At 43.1% G+C, this 18,442-nt stretch overlaps 2 protein-coding genes across 2 annotated transcripts in view; both read left to right on the top strand.

The window, feature by feature from the left end:
• The window catches only part of MEGF9 (multiple EGF like domains 9), a 55,400-nt gene extending 50,344 nt beyond the window's left edge, over positions 1–5,056 (top strand). The window contains exon 6 of the mRNA XM_075112263.1: positions 3–5,056. Coding sequence (XP_074968364.1) covers positions 3–457 — 455 coding nt within the window. The 3' untranslated portion in view covers positions 458–5,056. The remainder of the gene's footprint in view (positions 1–2) is intronic.
• A 3,168-nt stretch (positions 5,057–8,224) lies between these two features.
• Positions 8,225–18,442, top strand: part of CDK5RAP2 (CDK5 regulatory subunit associated protein 2) — an 83,386-nt gene continuing 73,168 nt past the window's right edge. Inside the window, 7 exon segments of the mRNA XM_075112262.1 lie at positions 8,225–8,359; positions 8,362–8,597; positions 8,767–8,834; positions 10,615–10,682; positions 15,203–15,313; positions 16,731–16,807; positions 18,148–18,271. Coding sequence (XP_074968363.1) covers positions 8,240–8,359; positions 8,362–8,597; positions 8,767–8,834; positions 10,615–10,682; positions 15,203–15,313; positions 16,731–16,807; positions 18,148–18,271 — 804 coding nt within the window. The 5' untranslated portion in view covers positions 8,225–8,239.

Genomic DNA, 18,442 nt, shown 5'->3' with positions numbered 1-18,442 from the left:
AGAAGCCACTCTTGGCCCAGAAACAAGGGAGTTTACAACTTCTGCTCCAAATGCCAGCAAGGCAACGTCGTTTTCAACGGCAGTGATAAACAGTACATTGTCACCAACAACTACACAGACTATATTTCCTCTGAGCTCCTCTGACAATAGTACCTCTGCTTTTGCAGATGTTTCATGGACTCAGTTTAACATAATTATTTTGACAGTTATCATCATTGTCGTGGTCCTACTAATGGGCTTTGTGGGTGCTGTCTACATGTACCGTGAGTATCAAAACAGAAAACTTAACGCTCCTTTTTGGACCATTGAACTCAAAGAGGACAACATCAGTTTTAGCAGCTACCACGACAGCATACCCAACGCCGATGTTTCGGGGCTGTTGGAAGATGACGGGAATGAAGTCGCACCAAATGGACAGCTAACGCTGACGACTCCCATGCATAATTATAAAGCTTAGAAGAAGTGATCCACCTACTCCAAAGCTGGCTTAGAAAAAGTTACAGGGCTTGTTGAAGGGGTATCAGGATCCGTGCCAAGGCTCCACGCAGAGGAGTTTGCTCTTCACGTCCTCTTACGCTGGGCACGCTGTAGCTTGCAGGTGAACAGAAAAAAGTGTAGTACATCTGAATTTCGGGTAATACGGCGAGATGCATTCAGTGTCCTGATCTCCATAAAGACGTGTAGAATTCACTGTTGTTAAGGACTTGATTATGCTGATCTGAAAATATTTTTTTTTTTTTTAATGAACAGGTGGTGGGGTGGACAAAACAGCCCCCCATGATTAATCAGAAGCTACTTGATTTGCAGCCAACCTAACACTTATGTCTGCACTCTTTAGTTTGAAAATCAGCTCATGAATTAACAGTGGATTTTCAGGAAACAGACCTTTGTAAAAGCTTCGTATTAGTTCCTGATACAAATTTGTTTGAAAAGGAGGTCAACAAAAGGGAAATAATTGATCGCTGTGCTACCAAAAGGCAAGTAGAGGAGGGAGTTGCACGCTTGAAAAAAGTCACTGTTATTAGTTTCCACTAAGCAGGGAAACAGGAAAAAACAAAATTATGAAAATATTGGAGTTAGGGAAGAGACTCAGCTTTTCCCTTTCTGAGTATTTATACAGGGTGATGATGCTATTAAAACATAGCAATCCTTTTTTTTTTTTTTCTAGGAGGAGTTAATGAACTTGTATAGTTTCTGTGCAAGGGAAGACGACAAGACATCTCAGGGTTGCCGTGTAAAAATAAAAGCTAGGCTTAATACCCTACCCTGATAGAACCGGTCTGTTCTGTATATAAAATGTAATATATCTTCTTGGAATTGTATTTGTAATTATTTGTAAAAAGGACAACCAAACAACCAACCAAAAAAACCCAACAAGAAAACCATGAACCCCTCCCCAACCTCCCCTATTCCCCAAGTCATATTTTATCATCTAGATTTTAATTGTACAGCGGTTAGTGGCGTTGTTTAAAAAGAAAAAAAAAATGAGGATTGTTTAAAATACTGTAAATTAGATGGCAATATTGTTGGAGCTGGGACTCTGGCAAACACGGACTGCTTAAAGCTTTTCTTCTAGTGTCATTGAATAATTTTTTTTAGAGAAAATGTGAGTGCTCCCTACTTGCATCTGTCAAATTTTCCCATTCCTTTAAATATAGAGTGAATACCAGTGTTGCCATGACTGGGGCCTAGTAGGTGTCCAAAAATTGGATGTACCATTGTTACTGGCTTTTAAATCTTTATACAAAATGCAAATACACTGTCATGAATGCACTGAGAGCCTGATCTCGATGGCCGAGCTTTTCCGAAGCGGCTGCTCATCATGCGAGTGGATCTCATTACCATCTCTCCCGTGCTGACACGGTGACGGGGGAGATTTGCTGGAGGGCTCAGCGCAGCCTTCTGGCCTCTTGAAGGGCAAACACAAAAATCTCCTGGATTTGAGTGGAAATGGCTTTCAGCCGAAGAGCTTCAAGGAGCTGATGTGCGCTTCTAGGCTTAAAAGCTAAAAGTGCATGGATGCTTTCGGGAAATTTATGTAGCACAAGGTGGTGATGGGGAATCAGCTGTCAAAAAAACCTACAGGGGACTTTAGGTTTTATGGATTCCCCTGATTTTTGTGGGAGGCTGGTGGACTGTTAGCAGAGGAATAGCAACTAATGGGCAGCACAGCCCGGGGAGGTTGCACCCCGGAGCTCCTCGCTTGCTACCCGCAGCGTGTGTGCATGCCTCGAGGCAGGCACTGTGCCCTCCCTGTGCTGGGGAGCTGCCATGTCCAACCCATAAAAATCAATACCATTACATTTAAGCAGGGCGTGAAACAAGTATTTCACCTAACTCATGACCAACCTCAGAACTAAAGCTGCATCGCTGTGCGTGTTGGTGCTTTGCAAGCGATTGATGCTGAGGATAAATGAAGTACCTGCTGAAGCTCAGCAGGAGCTGACTGATGCATCCTCAGGGCCAGGCAAAAGTAAATATTTCTCAAGATGAGAAACGTTAGGAAGAATGTGGTGATTATTTATTTGCTTTCTGGTGCTGCATGGAGGCTTTTCTTATCATTGGAGACTTTTGGGGGGGAATAGGTGCTCTAAACACATGCACAAAGATGCCATTTCTGCCTCAAAAACTTGCTGCCTGATTTAAAAATGAGGCACGGCAAGTAAGAAGGAAAATAGTCGAGGACGACCAAGGGAAATGGCGAGGGCAGAACGTGATACTGCATATAAGCCTGAGCCTGTGGAAGAGCTCCCGTTGCCTGCCCATAGTTTTGGTAATAAATTTGGCTGATGCCATTCAGAGCAATCTTACTTTTAGTTATAGAACGGGAGAGGACTGGAGGAGAAAGTCTGGGTATTTCTAACCCTCGAGTTACTCATCAGACTTTTAAAAAGCAGAGTGGTGACAAAACAGAAGATTTCCTAAAAGTTGTATTTACTTAGCCATGCTGATTTAGTGATACACTTGCACTTGGTCACTTCATAGGGTGGGGAGAGGTAACGTAGGAAGTGTTAGCTTCTGGGAGTAATGCTAGCAGGCAAAGTGAAGGACACATTGTTCACTTTAATATCCCAGAGTATTTCAGTAGATCTTTTACTCTTTGCCACAAAACACCTCTTCCTCAAATTTTGGTATGACTGTGGGCTACTTTGTAATAGGAATAGGCTTTGATTTTTTCGCTGACTGTAGAAACAATGACCATCTGCAAAACCAGAGTGTGAGTTCAGGTGCTGAGCCCTCCTAGCCCGTGCCTCCCGCAGCACCGGAGGTGTTTGCATCGGGGCTGCTTCTGACCTCTCCATGCTTTGTGTTTGAGCCCTGGGTTTGAAAAGAGGAGGTGGTCAGGATGCCTTAGAGTCAGTCCGCGGGGGGGGTGGGACAGCCTATTGTCTGGGTGTCGGGATGTAGCTAGCCCCTGCAGATGTGATGGGAAGCTTGGTTGGGCAGGGGGGACCTGGCTGCCCAGGTCTGGACAGCAGAGGAAAGCACAGGGTGTTCTTCATAGCAGGGACTGGAGCACAGCAAGGATGTGGTGCTGGGACAATGCTTGTCAGATGGCAAAACGAGTCAGCAGGAAAATACCAGCCATCTCCAGCCAACCAGGCCTTTAGCCTAAGGGAATGGCATTAATAAAAGGAGATCGATGCCTTAGCAAAAAAAGAATAAACAGCTTTGTGTTTGACTTTGGTGATGCGAGATTAGGTGTTCCTTGCTCTCTCCATCAGTCACGCAGCTGTCCCTGGAGCACTGCAAGAGGTGAGGAAGAAGCTGGGCTAGCTGTATCTCCAGTCAGTTAGGTTGGCATTGTATTTCGAAGGGGTGCAGAGCTAAAACACCTGTGCCAGGACACTAAAGGCCACCGGGACTTGCCATGTGCTATAAGTTGTCATGAAGCGCCTGAGATGTTGAGGTTTGCCCCTACACCACATTGGGGTATGGGCAGGTAAACCAGAAATAGACTTTCAGGGCTGCATCGAGGCCCAGCCCAGAAGCTAGCAAGGCAAGGGGAAGGCATCTGGGTGACTTCTAGGACCGATGTGGCAATACAGATACACATAGCTTTCCTGAAGGGCCACCATGCCTCACCCTCTAACGGGGCGCGCCGCTGGCTGGCTGCAGCGGCGTGGCTGCTGCAGAGAAGGGCAGTCGATGGCACGGTACGGTAGCTGTAGAGCGTAGAGAAGGTACGACAAGGCAGGTGAGGGCCAGGTGAAGGTGGGAAACCAGCTCTCAAGGCATGGTCCTCAGGGTCCTGAGGGCCCTGTGGATCCAGCTGGTCGGGATGGGGTGAGTTCAGTTCCACAGTCAAGTAACAGAAGGCAAGAGGATATAATGGAGCGGTTAAAGGGCAAAAAGCAATGATGTGTCAAAGGCACGGGGCGGCCTGGGCGGCTCACAGCTTAGGAGAGCACTTGGTAAGCACAGAGTGCAACAGACATGCAAATCCGTGATTGGGTTAACGTGGATAGATGATCTCAAATCTTATGTGCCACTGCAGCTAGAAGTAACTGCGTGGAGCACTAGCCCTGGGGAGCTGCAGGAGATGTCATCCATTGGAATGATGATTCCCCTAGACCAGGCTGAGCAAACTTAGCACACTGGAAGCCATTTATGAAAGAGGATTCAGCATCCTTCAGGTATCCCGGGCCAGTTAACCACTGCTGTCCAGCGTCCTTATCTCAAATGTTACACGCAATGTAAATGTGGCAGGAAGTTTGCACAGTCTCCTTTCAATAAAGGATATAAGCTGAATCCTAAAAATACATTTCTCTCTAAAGTGAAGTTTTAAAATGAGCTCCCACAGGACTCTGCTCTTCGTGTGTCAGAGGGATGGATTAAAATAAGAAAAATGTGGGCCTTACAAGTTGTACTTGCTCCCAACTGAAACCCATCAGTCTTACTACACATCCAAATAAGGCGTCTCCTAAGCATATGCTATGCTTACAAATGCATTTCTAAAAAAAAAAAAAGTGTATGATTTGAATATATGTCAGAATTTATACAGAAGAATGTTATTTAAAATGAATAAAAATAAATGTATATAATTTGTATCTATGCCACTTGGATTTTTGCATTTATTTTTTGTTCATTAAAGTTCAGCAGGAGTCTTGCCACTGGTAGCAACCAGAGCTGGATTGAAAGAAACCTGAAGGATTGAATCTGATCTCATCCGAGCAATGACATTTGTTCCAAGAGAATTATTCCTTCGTTATACCCTGTACGTGAGATGAGAACCATGGCACAAAACTGTTTTTTAACATTAGATATTCATACGTACAGTTGACATTCCGTGTCAGATAATCCATCTGAAAAATAAGCCCTATGATCTCTTGTATCTGCTTATTAACCATTCCAGCTTTCAACTACTTTCATTAACGGGTTTGGTGGCTAGACAGTCAATGTGTATTTCTCCATTATTGTCTGTAACAGTCATATAGACACATTTTGTCAGAGATGTATGCAGTCATCACAAATGAAACCTACAGAGCAAAGCTAGAAATTGGAAGAGGATATTGCATCGGGTTTTCCTTCGTGACCACAATGGGTCTTTCAAACGAGATTTATGTTATCAGACACTCTGAAATCCACATCTGCGGCGTCAATAGTTTTGAATAGTTCTGGCGGTGTCTGCAAAAGGACCTATGGAAAACTTGCACTTCTTTCTCACTTTTCAGTGTTAAGAAATTGATTTTTTTGGTGCAGAAGTAAATACAAATGCTAAAGGCTAGTCTTTCCTGCTGAATGTTATGTCTAACTCCCTGGCCCTTACTACGCAAAGAACTTGAAGAGAGGTAAGTCAGCATCGATTAAGTGAGCAGTTAAACCTAGGTGTTCGTTCAAATGTTTAACTGAGCAAGATACGTAAGCAAGGGCCACGCTGGTGAAATTCCAGAGAGTTCGCTGGGACCTGGTTTGCATTAGCAGAACAGTTTGTCTGTTCCAGCTTAGGAGTTTTGCCCTGAACTGTAACAGAGGAGGCATAACTGAGCGCTGAACCAGGTCCCTAGATCAGGGACTTGAGAATAGGGGGGCAAGGAAGACCCGTGCTCATCTGGGGGTGACGTCCGTCCTCCTTGTGCCACCACTTCACTTCAGCCGCAGTGCACTGAGCAGCTGGCTTTCATCTTGCTTCTTGGGAGTTTGTGGTCAACTCATCCATACCATTACACTCACTGTAAGTATTTCTTTCCTTGAGTCCCTTTAGTACTTTGTTTCTGAGGAGGTAAGGATCTCAGACTGCCTTGTAAAGTAGGAAAGCACCATTCCAATATGGCTTCCTCGCACAAGGATTTAGTATAATCTCCCCAAATGTACTACTAATTAAGATAAGGTTAAACAACATTAAGCAGATTATCAGAAGGCAAGTTGTTAACTGCTTCTAAACAATACATTTCCCAGCCCTTTCTGCCCCTCACAGCTTCTCGGTGCTGCTGCAGATTTTAAAACATTGGGCAATGCAGTAACCCAGGGAAATTTTCCGTCATGTCTGTGTGTGTATACATGTATGTATCTGTGTGCCTTTGTCCGCCAGACAACCATTTTGTGAAGTGATAAACTTAAAAAGGAGGCCCCTGCTGATTTCCTTTTGAAAGATAGTATGTTGGGATGTGAACCGTGGCTCTGCAGACACAGAGGTTCTTCACCAGCCCAGAGCATGCAAGCAGTGAATGATTTGCACTGTACTTGTGGCTGATGGATGCTGATTTAATGGCATACATCAAATATGTAACACCTTAAGAGCGAATTGGTATCATCCTCTCAGTAAGTGGACTCATTCATTTTTTTGAAGATTTGCTCCGTAAACACGTGAAGCTGCATTTCAGACTGTTTGATCAGATCCTGGTGCCGTATGGCAGACCTGATTTTGCAAACTGAACTTCAGCTTGGCAGAAGGTGAGGCCACCGCAAAAGGGTACCCGGTCATGTAAGGTGAATATTTCTTAGGGTCGCCAGACCCCAGGTGCAAAGCATCAGGCATGTCCAATTGGATAGGAGATGAGATTAAGACCTTAGTCACGGTAGGTAGTGCCTGGCATTTCCTGGCAGTTTGGGGCACTGACACCTGCTCTGCCATGCACTTGTACCCATAAAACTGAAAGACAAATAGGGACGGGAAGCCTGCCGTGACCATACACATACAGTGGTTGCAATGGCTGCTACCAACAGTCTAGGGCATTTTATAGGCTTACAACTTTCACCTGTTGAATAGAGAGTAAAGCTGGAGCATGTACCTGGAGAAAATGGAGCTAACGTGGCACCATGACAATTTGGAATAATAAAACAACAAAATTACCATGGCCCGTGGTCAGCCCTTATTGATGTCCTATTTTCTAGCCAGGTAAGAATCCCCTTGAGATGATAGTGAGTATGTGAAACGTGACACACTCAATACTGAAAAGGAAGCCAAATCTAACACTTAAGCACATCATCCTGTGGCTGAGCCAAGCGAGCATCTTGATGGAACGGAGCTTCCTCATGTTACAGGTAATGCTGAGAGTTAAGTCCTAGCATAATGCCCCAGTTGAGGTTGTAAATATTGCAGGGAAGTATTTCAACCCTATGCACAGGTTTCCAATAATGAATTAAAAAAGAAGTTGAAGAACGTGAGAGGCAAGGCGAGGTCTGGGGCTCCACCTGCTCCTGGCGCAGTCACCCCGGGGCAGGCCCTGCCGTGCCGCCTCAGGCCCAGCCGTGCGTAGAAGGGGAAACAACGGCAGTGTTTAATTCGCTTTAGCATTTTCAACTGTGGCTGTTCTGAAATGTTCAATATAACTGCATTTTCTCCCCGAAAAAAGTGGGAGAGCTGCAGCACATCTTTGCTTTACAAAAAAACCCACCCTGATTGTTTCAAAATCAAGCCTGCTTCAATGTGGGATGGATTATGGTCACAGCTGGCTTCCCTGATTTTCACCCCTGCCAGTTACAAAGAATAGTGACTATAATTTGAAACTAAAGCGTAATTATTTTTCTCCCTAAGTCTGATGGCGGTTTGGCACCCTGGAGGACATGGAAACAATCAGCTCCAGTGGCTCTGCCAGGCCTGGCAGAAGCCCGGGGTCCCAGCGCACCCCAGCAAAAGCCTCTTCCAAACGCGTGTTTCTTGGAGCGGGGCCCGAAGCCACCCGGGTCGAGGCGGCTGAAGTAAAGACAACGGCTTAACATCGCCGCCTGCCCTGCTTTGAAAAAGATGGCGGCCGGCGGGCGTCACTCCTGCTTCCCTCACTGAAGATGGCGCCCGATGGCTTTCTCTCCCTTTGCCCAGCTGGCAGTCGCCGTCACCCCCCGCCCCACTCTGCCCTCATCCAGCATGGCGCCAGCACGCCCAACTTCAGCCGCCGCCCGCAGCAAACATGGCGGCTCCCCTTCAGTTTCCATTATGCCCGCCTCGTACGTTCTTCCGCGGTGGCTTCAGCGGCTTCACCTCCGTCGACGCAAAGATGGCGGAAGCGATTGCGGCCGTTTGAATTCCAGCGGAGCCGCCAAAGCCGCGCACAAAGGCGCCGGAGCTCTGGCCGCCGGCGGGACCCGCGGGCCGGCGGCGCCATGGACTCGCTGCAGGGGGAAGACCTGACGCTGCCGCTGGCGTTGGAGGGCAGGTAGGCGGGCAGGGCCGTGGGACGGGGACCGGCCCCACCGCGGGCGCTGCGCTGAGGCGCCGGGCCCGCCGCCCCACCGGTGCGTGTGGCGGGGCTGGGCCTGGGGCTGCCGGGGGGCGACACCCCGCTGGGCTCGCGGCTCCTCAGCGCTGTCCTCCTCCTTCCGCAGCGTCACCGTCTCCCAGCTGCCAGACGTCTCCCGCGGGGACCCCCGGCCCGGCCCGGCCGGCGGCGAAGGTAAGGCCGGATGGTGAGTGGGAGCCCCCTGTGCGGCGCAGGGAGGAGGGACCGGCCCCCGCGGCGCCAGCAGCCCCTCACCGCGCCGTCCCAGGGGGCCCGAGGGACCCCAGCCCCTCACCGCGCCGTCCCGCCTGGCGGAGGGGGAGCCCCGCCCGCCGGTGCCGCGGGTTCGGCGCTTCGCGCGGCTCTCGAAAGCTTGAGGTAAAAACTTAATGCCTCAGGGAAAAAACAAGGCAGGAAATATTTTTAAGTGATGCAGTTTTTTGTAAGTCACGTCGTTTTAAGACTATAAACCGCCAGCGACCGCTGCAGCTCCTGCTGCCCGTGGTCATTACCGCTGTGGGCCTTACATAAGACGATCAGCGGTTTGGCGGAATATGTACTTAAAATCCTTCGACCATGCAGCGAGGCAGTACTGCTTCATCTTCTGCTCAGTTTTAGGGAAGTTGCGTGTTGCGTGTCATTGGGTTTTCTAGCTCAGCTCTTCACGGTTACTTCCTGCCTGAGGACCTGATCTAGGCTCAGTATCTTAGCTTTTATCTATTCCAGCATGAAGAAGCCTTCCTGTCTAGTTCCTGTTCATCAGAAGCTGTAATTCAGTACGTTTTTCTATATGATGACCGTGTAACTCTGTTCATCTTCAGGTGCGCGAGACCTGCTTGAAACACTTATTTTAAAGGTGGCTGAATAGCAGCATTTTGAAACGTGGTATCCGTGTCGTTAACTGCTCTGTGGTCCATTATGTAAATTTGAGGTGGATGTTTTTTGATTTCTCTTTATACACGCATGTATCCAGCAACGTAACTTTGCTGACTTCATTGTAGAGATGAAGTAGGTAACTGAAACTAAGATAAATTAGATGATTCACCGGGAAGATCTATTTGCTTGAGAAAAGAAGCAAATGTAAGAAACATACCAGTGCTGCAAAATACCGTTACTGTATTCTGCATGTGCTCTAGGAAAGCTGTCTTGTGAAATTAATCAGAATGTGAAGATTTAACAACCACTGGCTGGTATTCTTTGGATTATTTTAAAGACTGCTCTGCATAGTTGCATGACAGTTTTGGAGGTACTTCAAATGAAATATTTTCTTATAGTTAGGATGAGAGTCAGTCTGAGTCCTCAGCTATGCCGCCTTTATGTTTGAGATGATGCAAGTGCTACATGTTTTTTACAATCTAGTTTTTCTGATTAAAAGTTTACTTCTACAGATTTGAATGCAAATAAGCTCTGCAGCCCTGTTAAATGTGGCTATAACAGAATGTGTGTACAAACAGAAGTTTAAGCACATGTATGTTCAGGAGGGATTATATTTTAGGAACATAGATAGTGGCCATTTCCTCTGTCTGTGGTTTCTCAGAGTCTAAGGTGGAGGCCTGTCCTGTGATTGAAGATACTGAAAGATTTGAATTGCTTTCGACTAGTTTTATAGGACTTAATTCTAATACGGGGCTCCTCTGTAGTTGCTCTGAGGACTTATTTTTGAGAGTGCCGCTCATATAGCTTAATTTCAGCATACATCTTGGTTTAAATGGGAGATGTTGGAATTTCAGAGCTTTCGTGATAGCTTACTGTGATCAGAAAGAAATCTAGATACTAACTACTTCGTAGCACTAACATGTAATGTAAACAAGGGGCAAAAAATGCCTCCCTCGCTTCTCAAAAGGTGTTATACTTTTATTATGATTAGATTAGCGTAGGCCTTTGCTGTTTCCAAACTGAAGCCTAGCTTAGAGATTCCACTGACTGAGCTTGTTCTGTCTTCTTAAATGTCTAGTGTTACCAGATGTGGCAGAAGATACAGTCTCACCAACCAGAGCTCGGACCATGAAGGACTATGAAAATGTAAGCAGACTCTTAATATAAGTCTCGGTGACAGATTTATGGCCAAGATATTTGTAACATGCTGGCTGACGTGTTGGCTCTTTGTGTCAGGTTCTTAGCCTGTGTCAATCAACACAGATCTGTTGGAGGTGTGACCAGCTGCCTTTCTGTGCTTTGGACCTCTATTTTTTAAGTATTGCTTTCAAAAACAGAGGCAAAAATTTGTTGTTGAGACTATCCAACTGCCGCTCTTAAATTGCGAAACAAAAATTGGCACCCTTTGCTCAAAAGTTCATAAAATAACCAGAAACATAAGAACTCGGTTTGCAAGTCTGCAATTGATTTAATTCAGAGAAGCACTGAGTTTATTTTTGTTTAGACTGGTTCAGAATTTGGCTTTTTAATTAATTTACTGCTGTATAATACCTTTGATATGTATATATGTCTGTGCTTGGAATATTTTTGTTGTAAAGGTCTAGTATCATTGTGGCAGTTCTGTAGATAAACCTGGTTTTGGCATTTACTAGGACGTAAAGGAAAACATCAGATTTTTTTAAAAGATATTAGTTTTGTAGGTTATTTAAATTGTACAAGCCAACTGTTTATAACTGCTGAATGACGGTTTGCTTGGGATAGAGCTGTGTTGCCGGACAACTGCCCCATAAAAAGTTTTAAATTGTTTAACTCAACTTTGCATGATTGCGTGATGAAACTGTAGAAGGGAGAGCAATCAGGAACCTGACATGACTGCTACGGATAAATTCTGTGGCTTGCTGTCTTTATGATGTGTTCAAGCGTCTGCAGTTTTTAGTAACTGCTGTTACCTTTTGTAACATTGTTATGTTTGAAATGCGTGTTTCTTCTGAACTTTTTCAGTTTCTTGTGGCCTTACATCCCTCTAAGGAGAAAGCTCTGCTCTTTGCTCAGACTTTAAAGCTTGCTGTGGAAAGCCTCGATGAAGGATGTTTTTGACAGTCTGTATCTGTTTCACTTTCGTGTGTCGGCTGGGGCAGACAGACGCTGTCTTGGCATTAGTATGTGCTTAAAATCTTGAACTGTGATATGTGCCAAAGACCTTGGTCTAGAATATACATTCTGCAAGTGTTCTATTATCTGCAGTGTTTGTTTGCACAGGGGAAAAAGTTGTAGAAGGGAGGAAAAATCTGTTGTTTTTTCTGTGTGATGTAGAGGAGAAAGTCTCCCCACAGGCCTCTGGCTTCCTGGTACGTTAAACTGAGCTGTAGAACTCCTCGTAGGCTTTTATGGATGCCAGCAGTATAATGAAGCTCAAAAATCCATTCAAGTAAAGGAAGGAGAATCCATTAAACACAGATATTTCTATAACTTCTGTTTTTGAGTCTTTAAGACTGCTGGTAGCTGGAAGGCTAAAGGTAACAAAGGGAGCATTTACTTTCTTTGTCCTTTTACTATTTGCCAAGCACTCAATAGTAGTAGCTGTGTTTAGATGCTTTTGGACTGACATCTTAAGGCTGTTCTTATCCCACTTTAAAACAAATCTGAATTAGTGGGTAAAGTTCCTGATATCTCCTGCTTGGAGATGGTTTGTGTGTGTATATATATATATTTATATGTTACTGCATGAAGTTGCTGATCTTTGAGGCTATATGAGATACAGGATATGAGAAGGAAGTAATGAAAAAGCGACCTCCTTGCCTTGCAGCTCAGAGAGAGCAGGAAGGATGTAATGACCTTGAATGGGCTACAGAGTGGATCCATGTAGAAAGGTCCTTTTATGTTTAGACCTGGAGAAAATGCCAAGCTAGTTAATATTAGAGTTGTCGGGTTTTTTTAGTATTTATGGTGTGTTCCACTTTCTTGCAGTATAGGGGGGAACCACCTTGTGACAGAATATGTGATTACATGGGCAAAATTAAAGGCATATTTAATTGAGGACATCGTTATAGTTTATTAAATGTCCACGAATAGAAAGGATGATTTGGTATCAAGTTAGGGAACTAAGTGTTAATATTTGTAAGTTTTTTTCTTGTCTCCCCAAACCCACTTAAGAGTTTTGCTGTCTTGTAAAATGGCCTCTGCTGGAAAAAACTGGTGTGCTGTGAAACCACAGCCTCTGCTGACAGATGCCATTTGGCATAGAAGTGGCTCTGTGCAGACTTGGAAAGGAGCTAAACTGAGCTAGGCAAGTGGTATTTGCTACCGTGCTCTCTGTAGAGTGGAGTATCCTGTGTAGAGTGTATTGCATTGTCCTGGTTTTTCAAGTAGTGTGTGCTATTTTGCTTCTATCGTTCCTTTTTTAAATACAGAAATGAAAAGGCATAAAGGAGTTAAGACTGAGTCCTTAAATGCATAAATCGAGAGGATTGCTATTAAAATCCCCTTTTCAGTGTTCTCTTGTTCTCATTTTACATGTTGTCTTTTATTAAGCTATAACTTTTTAATTGTAGTCTGCCTGAATTAACTTTCCTCTGAGAAACTGAATGTCAGAGACAACATTTGTTTCACTTCTTGGTTTATGATGGTGTAGTCTGTTTTGTTTGCCTTTTGAAAATAGTACCCTTGAGCTCTTTGGTTTAATTCTATTGCCACTGAAATACATGTGAGTAGAATTAAGGAATGCTGGGTTCTTTTGAAATTGTTTTTTCCTTTTGAGTCAGAAGTGTATTGAATATGTGAAGACTAAGTAGAAGTTGTTCAGCTGATATATTTTCAGAGTGTCTTTAGCACTTGGACTTCTTCTGAATGAACAAACAGACTGGCTGTTAGGAATGATCTACTGACAGCTTAAAATAACCCCAAAAACCAACAAACAAAACCAAACGCTCTAAGGCCTGCTCTCGCTAGTCGAAAGTAGTGCTGAATTTGCCAGCAAGACATGCAGGATCTAGCCCAGTTCTGCAGCCTTGCTTCATTTAGGAAATCTTTAATTTCTTTGCTTATTCTGAATTGGGCTCTGTGACTTGAAGTACAAAACTGTTGTTTTCATGCTTACATCTATTTGAATGTTCCAAAATAGTCATTCCAGTTACTCAGGGTACTCCATGATGCTCAGGGGGTATCGTGCTTTAAACAATTACAGCTTCCATAGTTCAAGTTCATATCCACTGCTGTTTGTGGTCAGCCACTTGGAGAGAAGCAAAGATAAATACATGTACTGCTACTGCTTCTAAAGACAGGCTTCTTCAGGATGTGTGAATGGGCCACAAAGTTTGTGTAGTCAAGCATATTTTCAGTTGTTTGGGTGATGTTTACTTCTGTGAATAATGACGAGGCATCTTGCTGGGCAAAGACTATTAAACTGAAGAATTGTTTGCAGATGCAGGTTCTCAGTGCAGTTACAGAAAATAATCTTGGGTGTCAGGAGCCAAATATTTTAAGAATTGTATTGCTAATAATCTTTACAAGCGGTGTTATACCATTCTGGAAAAGCCTACATAAATATTTTATTAGTAGCTCTGTTACATATTAGATTTCCTTTTGCTGAAAGCATCTGGCAGGGGACACAAGTCTTATTTGAATGAATGTTTTATGCTTGGTCTCTTAAAAAAGATTTAGAGGGAGACTCTTTTCTTTAATGAAACCATCAACTGCGTTACTGCTTCTGCTAGGAAGGTTAAAAACCATAAGTAATTTTTTCACAAAGAATAGTGCTGTGAAATACAGGATGGGATAAAGGTTTTATTGGTGTTCGACTGGGCTCACGTGCCTTGTGTGCTTGTGGCTTTTCTTCCCATGAATAAGGAACCATCCCAAGCTTTTGCCAAGAAAATACTTCTGTTTCAATGTGACATCTTATATTTTGTTCAATTTCTATTTTATAGAAGAAAGCACTTCTTAATATTTTCAGATTTTAAAAACTCTCTTGGATTCTTTTTGTGTGAAGTCAGTCAATGTTTTGGTACTTAAAGAAGGAATATTCTAAAGAGCACTCTCTGCACAACAGCATGTATTATAAATTTTTAAAGAATACTATTTTATAAATGTTATTTCCTTAGGTGCTAGTGTCTTAGTTTTGCAGGGCTAAAAGTAAATACAAGCCAAATGATAACATCTTACAGAAACACCCAAAGTTTATGTGTGTGCCAATGTACCTATATATCTTAAAACAAACCCAAGAAAGAAACCTCAAAAAACTCAGAAGGGGTAGGCTGGAGTGGGATTTCTTCTGGTTAAGCTGAGGAGTGGAGGTGGTGGGGGAAAAGTTACACCTGGGCTGGCATGGTGGGGAAAAAACATGTTCTGTGATACGTGCTGAAGCTGGAGAAGATAGAAACCTGTTGAAGGGCTTGGAGTATTTGCAGCTCCCTGGGTGATGCTATCTTGGACGGAAGGATTTCTTATTTTGACTTGGGTATCATGTTGTTATTAACACCTTCACAATTTGAATATGTTCGAGTGGGTATCACCCACACATATGTACATGTTTAACCATTTCCAGTGGGTTGATCCCTACTCTTGGACTGTGGAGAGCAAAACCAAATGATAGTAGTTTTCACTCTTTATTTCACTTGGTTTGAAACCAACCATGGCATAATTTGCTTCTTTTCCTTCTCATTTCACAGCAAATCACTGATCTGAAAAAAGAAAACTTCAACCTGAAACTTCGTATATACTTTCTGGAGGAGCGAATGCAGCAGAAATTTGATGGTCCTACTGAAGAAATATACAAAATCGTATGCATGTTGAATAATTTAATAGAATTATATCTCTTTTTGAAGAGTTTGTTTTGTCGGGAGGTTCCTGTTTTACTTAGCTTTTGAGTCTTTTTTTCTATTGTTGGAAATTTTGGTATGATAAGTATTTTATTCTGGCCTAATCCTTTTCAGTAATAACTAAATTCAAATGACTCTTATAAGGTGTGGAAAAATTACTTTCAAATGTGTGAGTGGCTGTAGTTAAGGGGCAGATTGAGATGTTGTGTTTCCAGTAAGTGGTTACGAATCTTCGGTAGTTGTGCTAGTGAAGCCATGTACTGAATGGGGAATAGAAGGAGCAGCACGCTCCCCCTGAATTTGGTATGTAGTTATTCTGCCTTCCACTATTGAGCAGCTCAGTTCACCCTGCTATTCTTTGCTGGGTTTATCAGATGTCAGTACAGCTACTTAGAGGTTGCTTGGGCACTCCAGCTCAAAGCTGCTTCCTTTGAACCATGTAGGTAAAGTTGTATTAGGGTTGTGTATGGCTTCTAGTTTTATTGCTCTAAATTGGAAAAATGTGTATTTGTACAGGATTCAGGAAATCCGTTTGATTCCTATGTCAGTTGGTAGAAAAAACTGGTACCTTTTTAAGTTGGAAGAAGGGTTTGAGTCGAGTGGTATGTCTTGCAGTCTCGTTATTTCAGGTTTACAGATGATAGGAAGCATTTCTTATGCCCTTTGGCGCCTGCATTCTAGAAGGGAAAAGAAGTCATTTTGGTAATGCAGTAGCATGTTGTTTGTAACAGCTGCCTGTATTGGGTCTCTTTTCTGTAATAGAATGGAAACTTTAGCCTCTCTTGGTGCTTGCTGCAGTAGTTAAGTACACTGATGTCTAGCTAGGTCATGGTTTCAGCTGAATATTGCAGATTATTCTTCTGTCCTTGTCTTCTACACGGGTGTCTGCCTTGTAATTGCTAATGTATTGAAATGGTACCTGTCAGCTTGCGGGCCAAGTAGTTCCTTGTACAATGCGTGCTTAAGTCATGAGTAGTTTTCTCAGGCTAAAGCAAAATAACTTTAAGATTATTAAAAACCTTGATAATTGATGCAATCAGTTTTTTAAAAGAAAATATCTCGTAGCTCAAAGAAAAAACAGGCATGGAAATGCTAGAAACTCCCAAGTTGATCTGCCCTACTTCACATTATAGTAGTTAAGGATGTGTGTAGGAGATTTGTCTTGCTTGACTACAATGATCCTAAATGCTTCTTAAGGTTTCTGAAAGTCTTGAACCTTGCAAAACATGTCCCTTAAAAGCTAAAATGTTTCTATGCTATTCTTAGCCCGATGATACTTCGTATTTGCTGGTCCAGGCAAGAAGTGATCTACACACTGCCCATAACTTTTGGGTAGGGTGACCTCTGAATTCTCTCCACTTTTATTATTTTGTCCTAGAACATTGAGCTGAAAGTTGAGATAGAAAGTCTGAAGCGTGATCTGCAGGAGAGAGAGAAACTACTCATCAAAGCTTCGTAAGTACTAGTATATTTCTTGAGGTTTCTTTCTTAGGATTTCCAGGATCTTGATTCTGTTTGTTTTCCTGATGTTTTAGGAATCTGAGGATACCAAAATAGTATTTAAGGGCACTTATCTAGGAATTGCTTCATTCATTACAGAAGTTACACGTGTGAATTCTTAAATGCACAATGATGTTCATGTAGTTATACTGGATGGTGCGACTTTGTTATCCTTCATTCTACTGTATTTTTTTGGTAAATAAATGACCCCTAGTTGGGAATGGCTTAGCATTCCTGTTGTAGAAGTTAAGCTAAGGGCTTAATTGTCTGAGTAGGTGAACTTTTGTTTTTTTACAGCACTGGATTGGGAAGACAGTACACAAAACACTTCTCAGTAAGGCTGAGAGCAGTTCAGAACTCGTCTAGAATGAATCCTGTGGTTTTCAGTGTTACAAAAATGAATTCACTTGAAATTCCTGCTTTTCTCTTAAAACCTTTTTTCTAAATAAATATTACTTATTTAAAAACTACATAGTGCTACATTGTCTTATGGTGTGGGCAAGGTGGAATATGCTCTGGGGATAGAATGCATGGCTGTAGGCCTGTTAAATTGCTTTGTTGTAGATGTCTGGCTGAAAAGTAATCCAAGCTGCAATGACTGACAGCGACTGACTACTACGTGGGCCTCAGTTTCAATGGCATTTTCTTTGTGTGGCCTACCTCATGTGGCATTGAATTGTTACCAATTAGCCTTTTTTCAGTAATCCAGAGAGACCTAGTCTCAAGTAGATCCTAAGGACCAGGTTCATTTTTGTTCAGTCTCTCCAGGTAGCTGTCAAAAGGTTTTGCTGGGCTTTGCATGGAACCTTGCACAAGTTCATAATAGGAAGAAGAATTTAGGGGGAAATCATAAGCAAGCAGTCACCCTTTGTTTAGTAAAAAAACTCTAGCTGTTCTTTTCTTACAAGGTGTTAACAATTACTGAAAAGGCAAGTGGAGAAGTCTGAGCAGCTGTGTATCTTCAGTTTATTCCAACGCTGCTTTCTGTAGCAAAATCAACTGTACCAAAGGCTTGATTCTGTATTTGGAAGCTTTAAAAATATGAAGGGAATATTACACTTTTTCATCATACATATAAAGTGCTTATCTACTGTGACAAGGCTTGTGTGTGGAACTCTCAGACTATACCACCAAAATCACTGTATAGTGTGTAGATGTTTGTATTTAATCTTAAAGTGATAAGCAGGTACAGATAAAGTGGATGACATTTGTGCATAATCTATCAGCCACTTGCACTTTACATGTTTTCCACTTTGACGTGCAATGGGATTTCTGTCTCTATTACGGTCTTTCAGTAAGGCAGTTGAAAGCCTGGCCCAGGGTGGTAATGCCGAAATACAGCGTGTGAAAGAAGAGGCACAAAAGAAGATGCACGAAATGGAAGAAATCCTGACTAGCAGAATAAACTTTCTGGAAGGGGTGAGTGGCCGAAACTGAAGGAATACTTAGAAATCACTACTGTCTCTGTACTGTTGTCTGAGATTTGATACTGTGGTCTACCTACATTTTCAAAATAGTTTCAGCTTTCCTGGAAAAATAGCCAGTGCAAAACTAGACAAAAAAAAAAACACAAACAAACCAAAAACAAAC

The sequence above is a fragment of the Phalacrocorax aristotelis genome, chromosome 17 (assembly GCF_949628215.1).
Source record: "Phalacrocorax aristotelis chromosome 17, bGulAri2.1, whole genome shotgun sequence".
Classification (NCBI taxonomy): Eukaryota; Metazoa; Chordata; class Aves; order Suliformes; family Phalacrocoracidae; genus Phalacrocorax; species Phalacrocorax aristotelis.
Note: the sequence above shows the minus strand (reverse complement) of the source record. Positions and strands in the feature narration are given on the sequence as shown.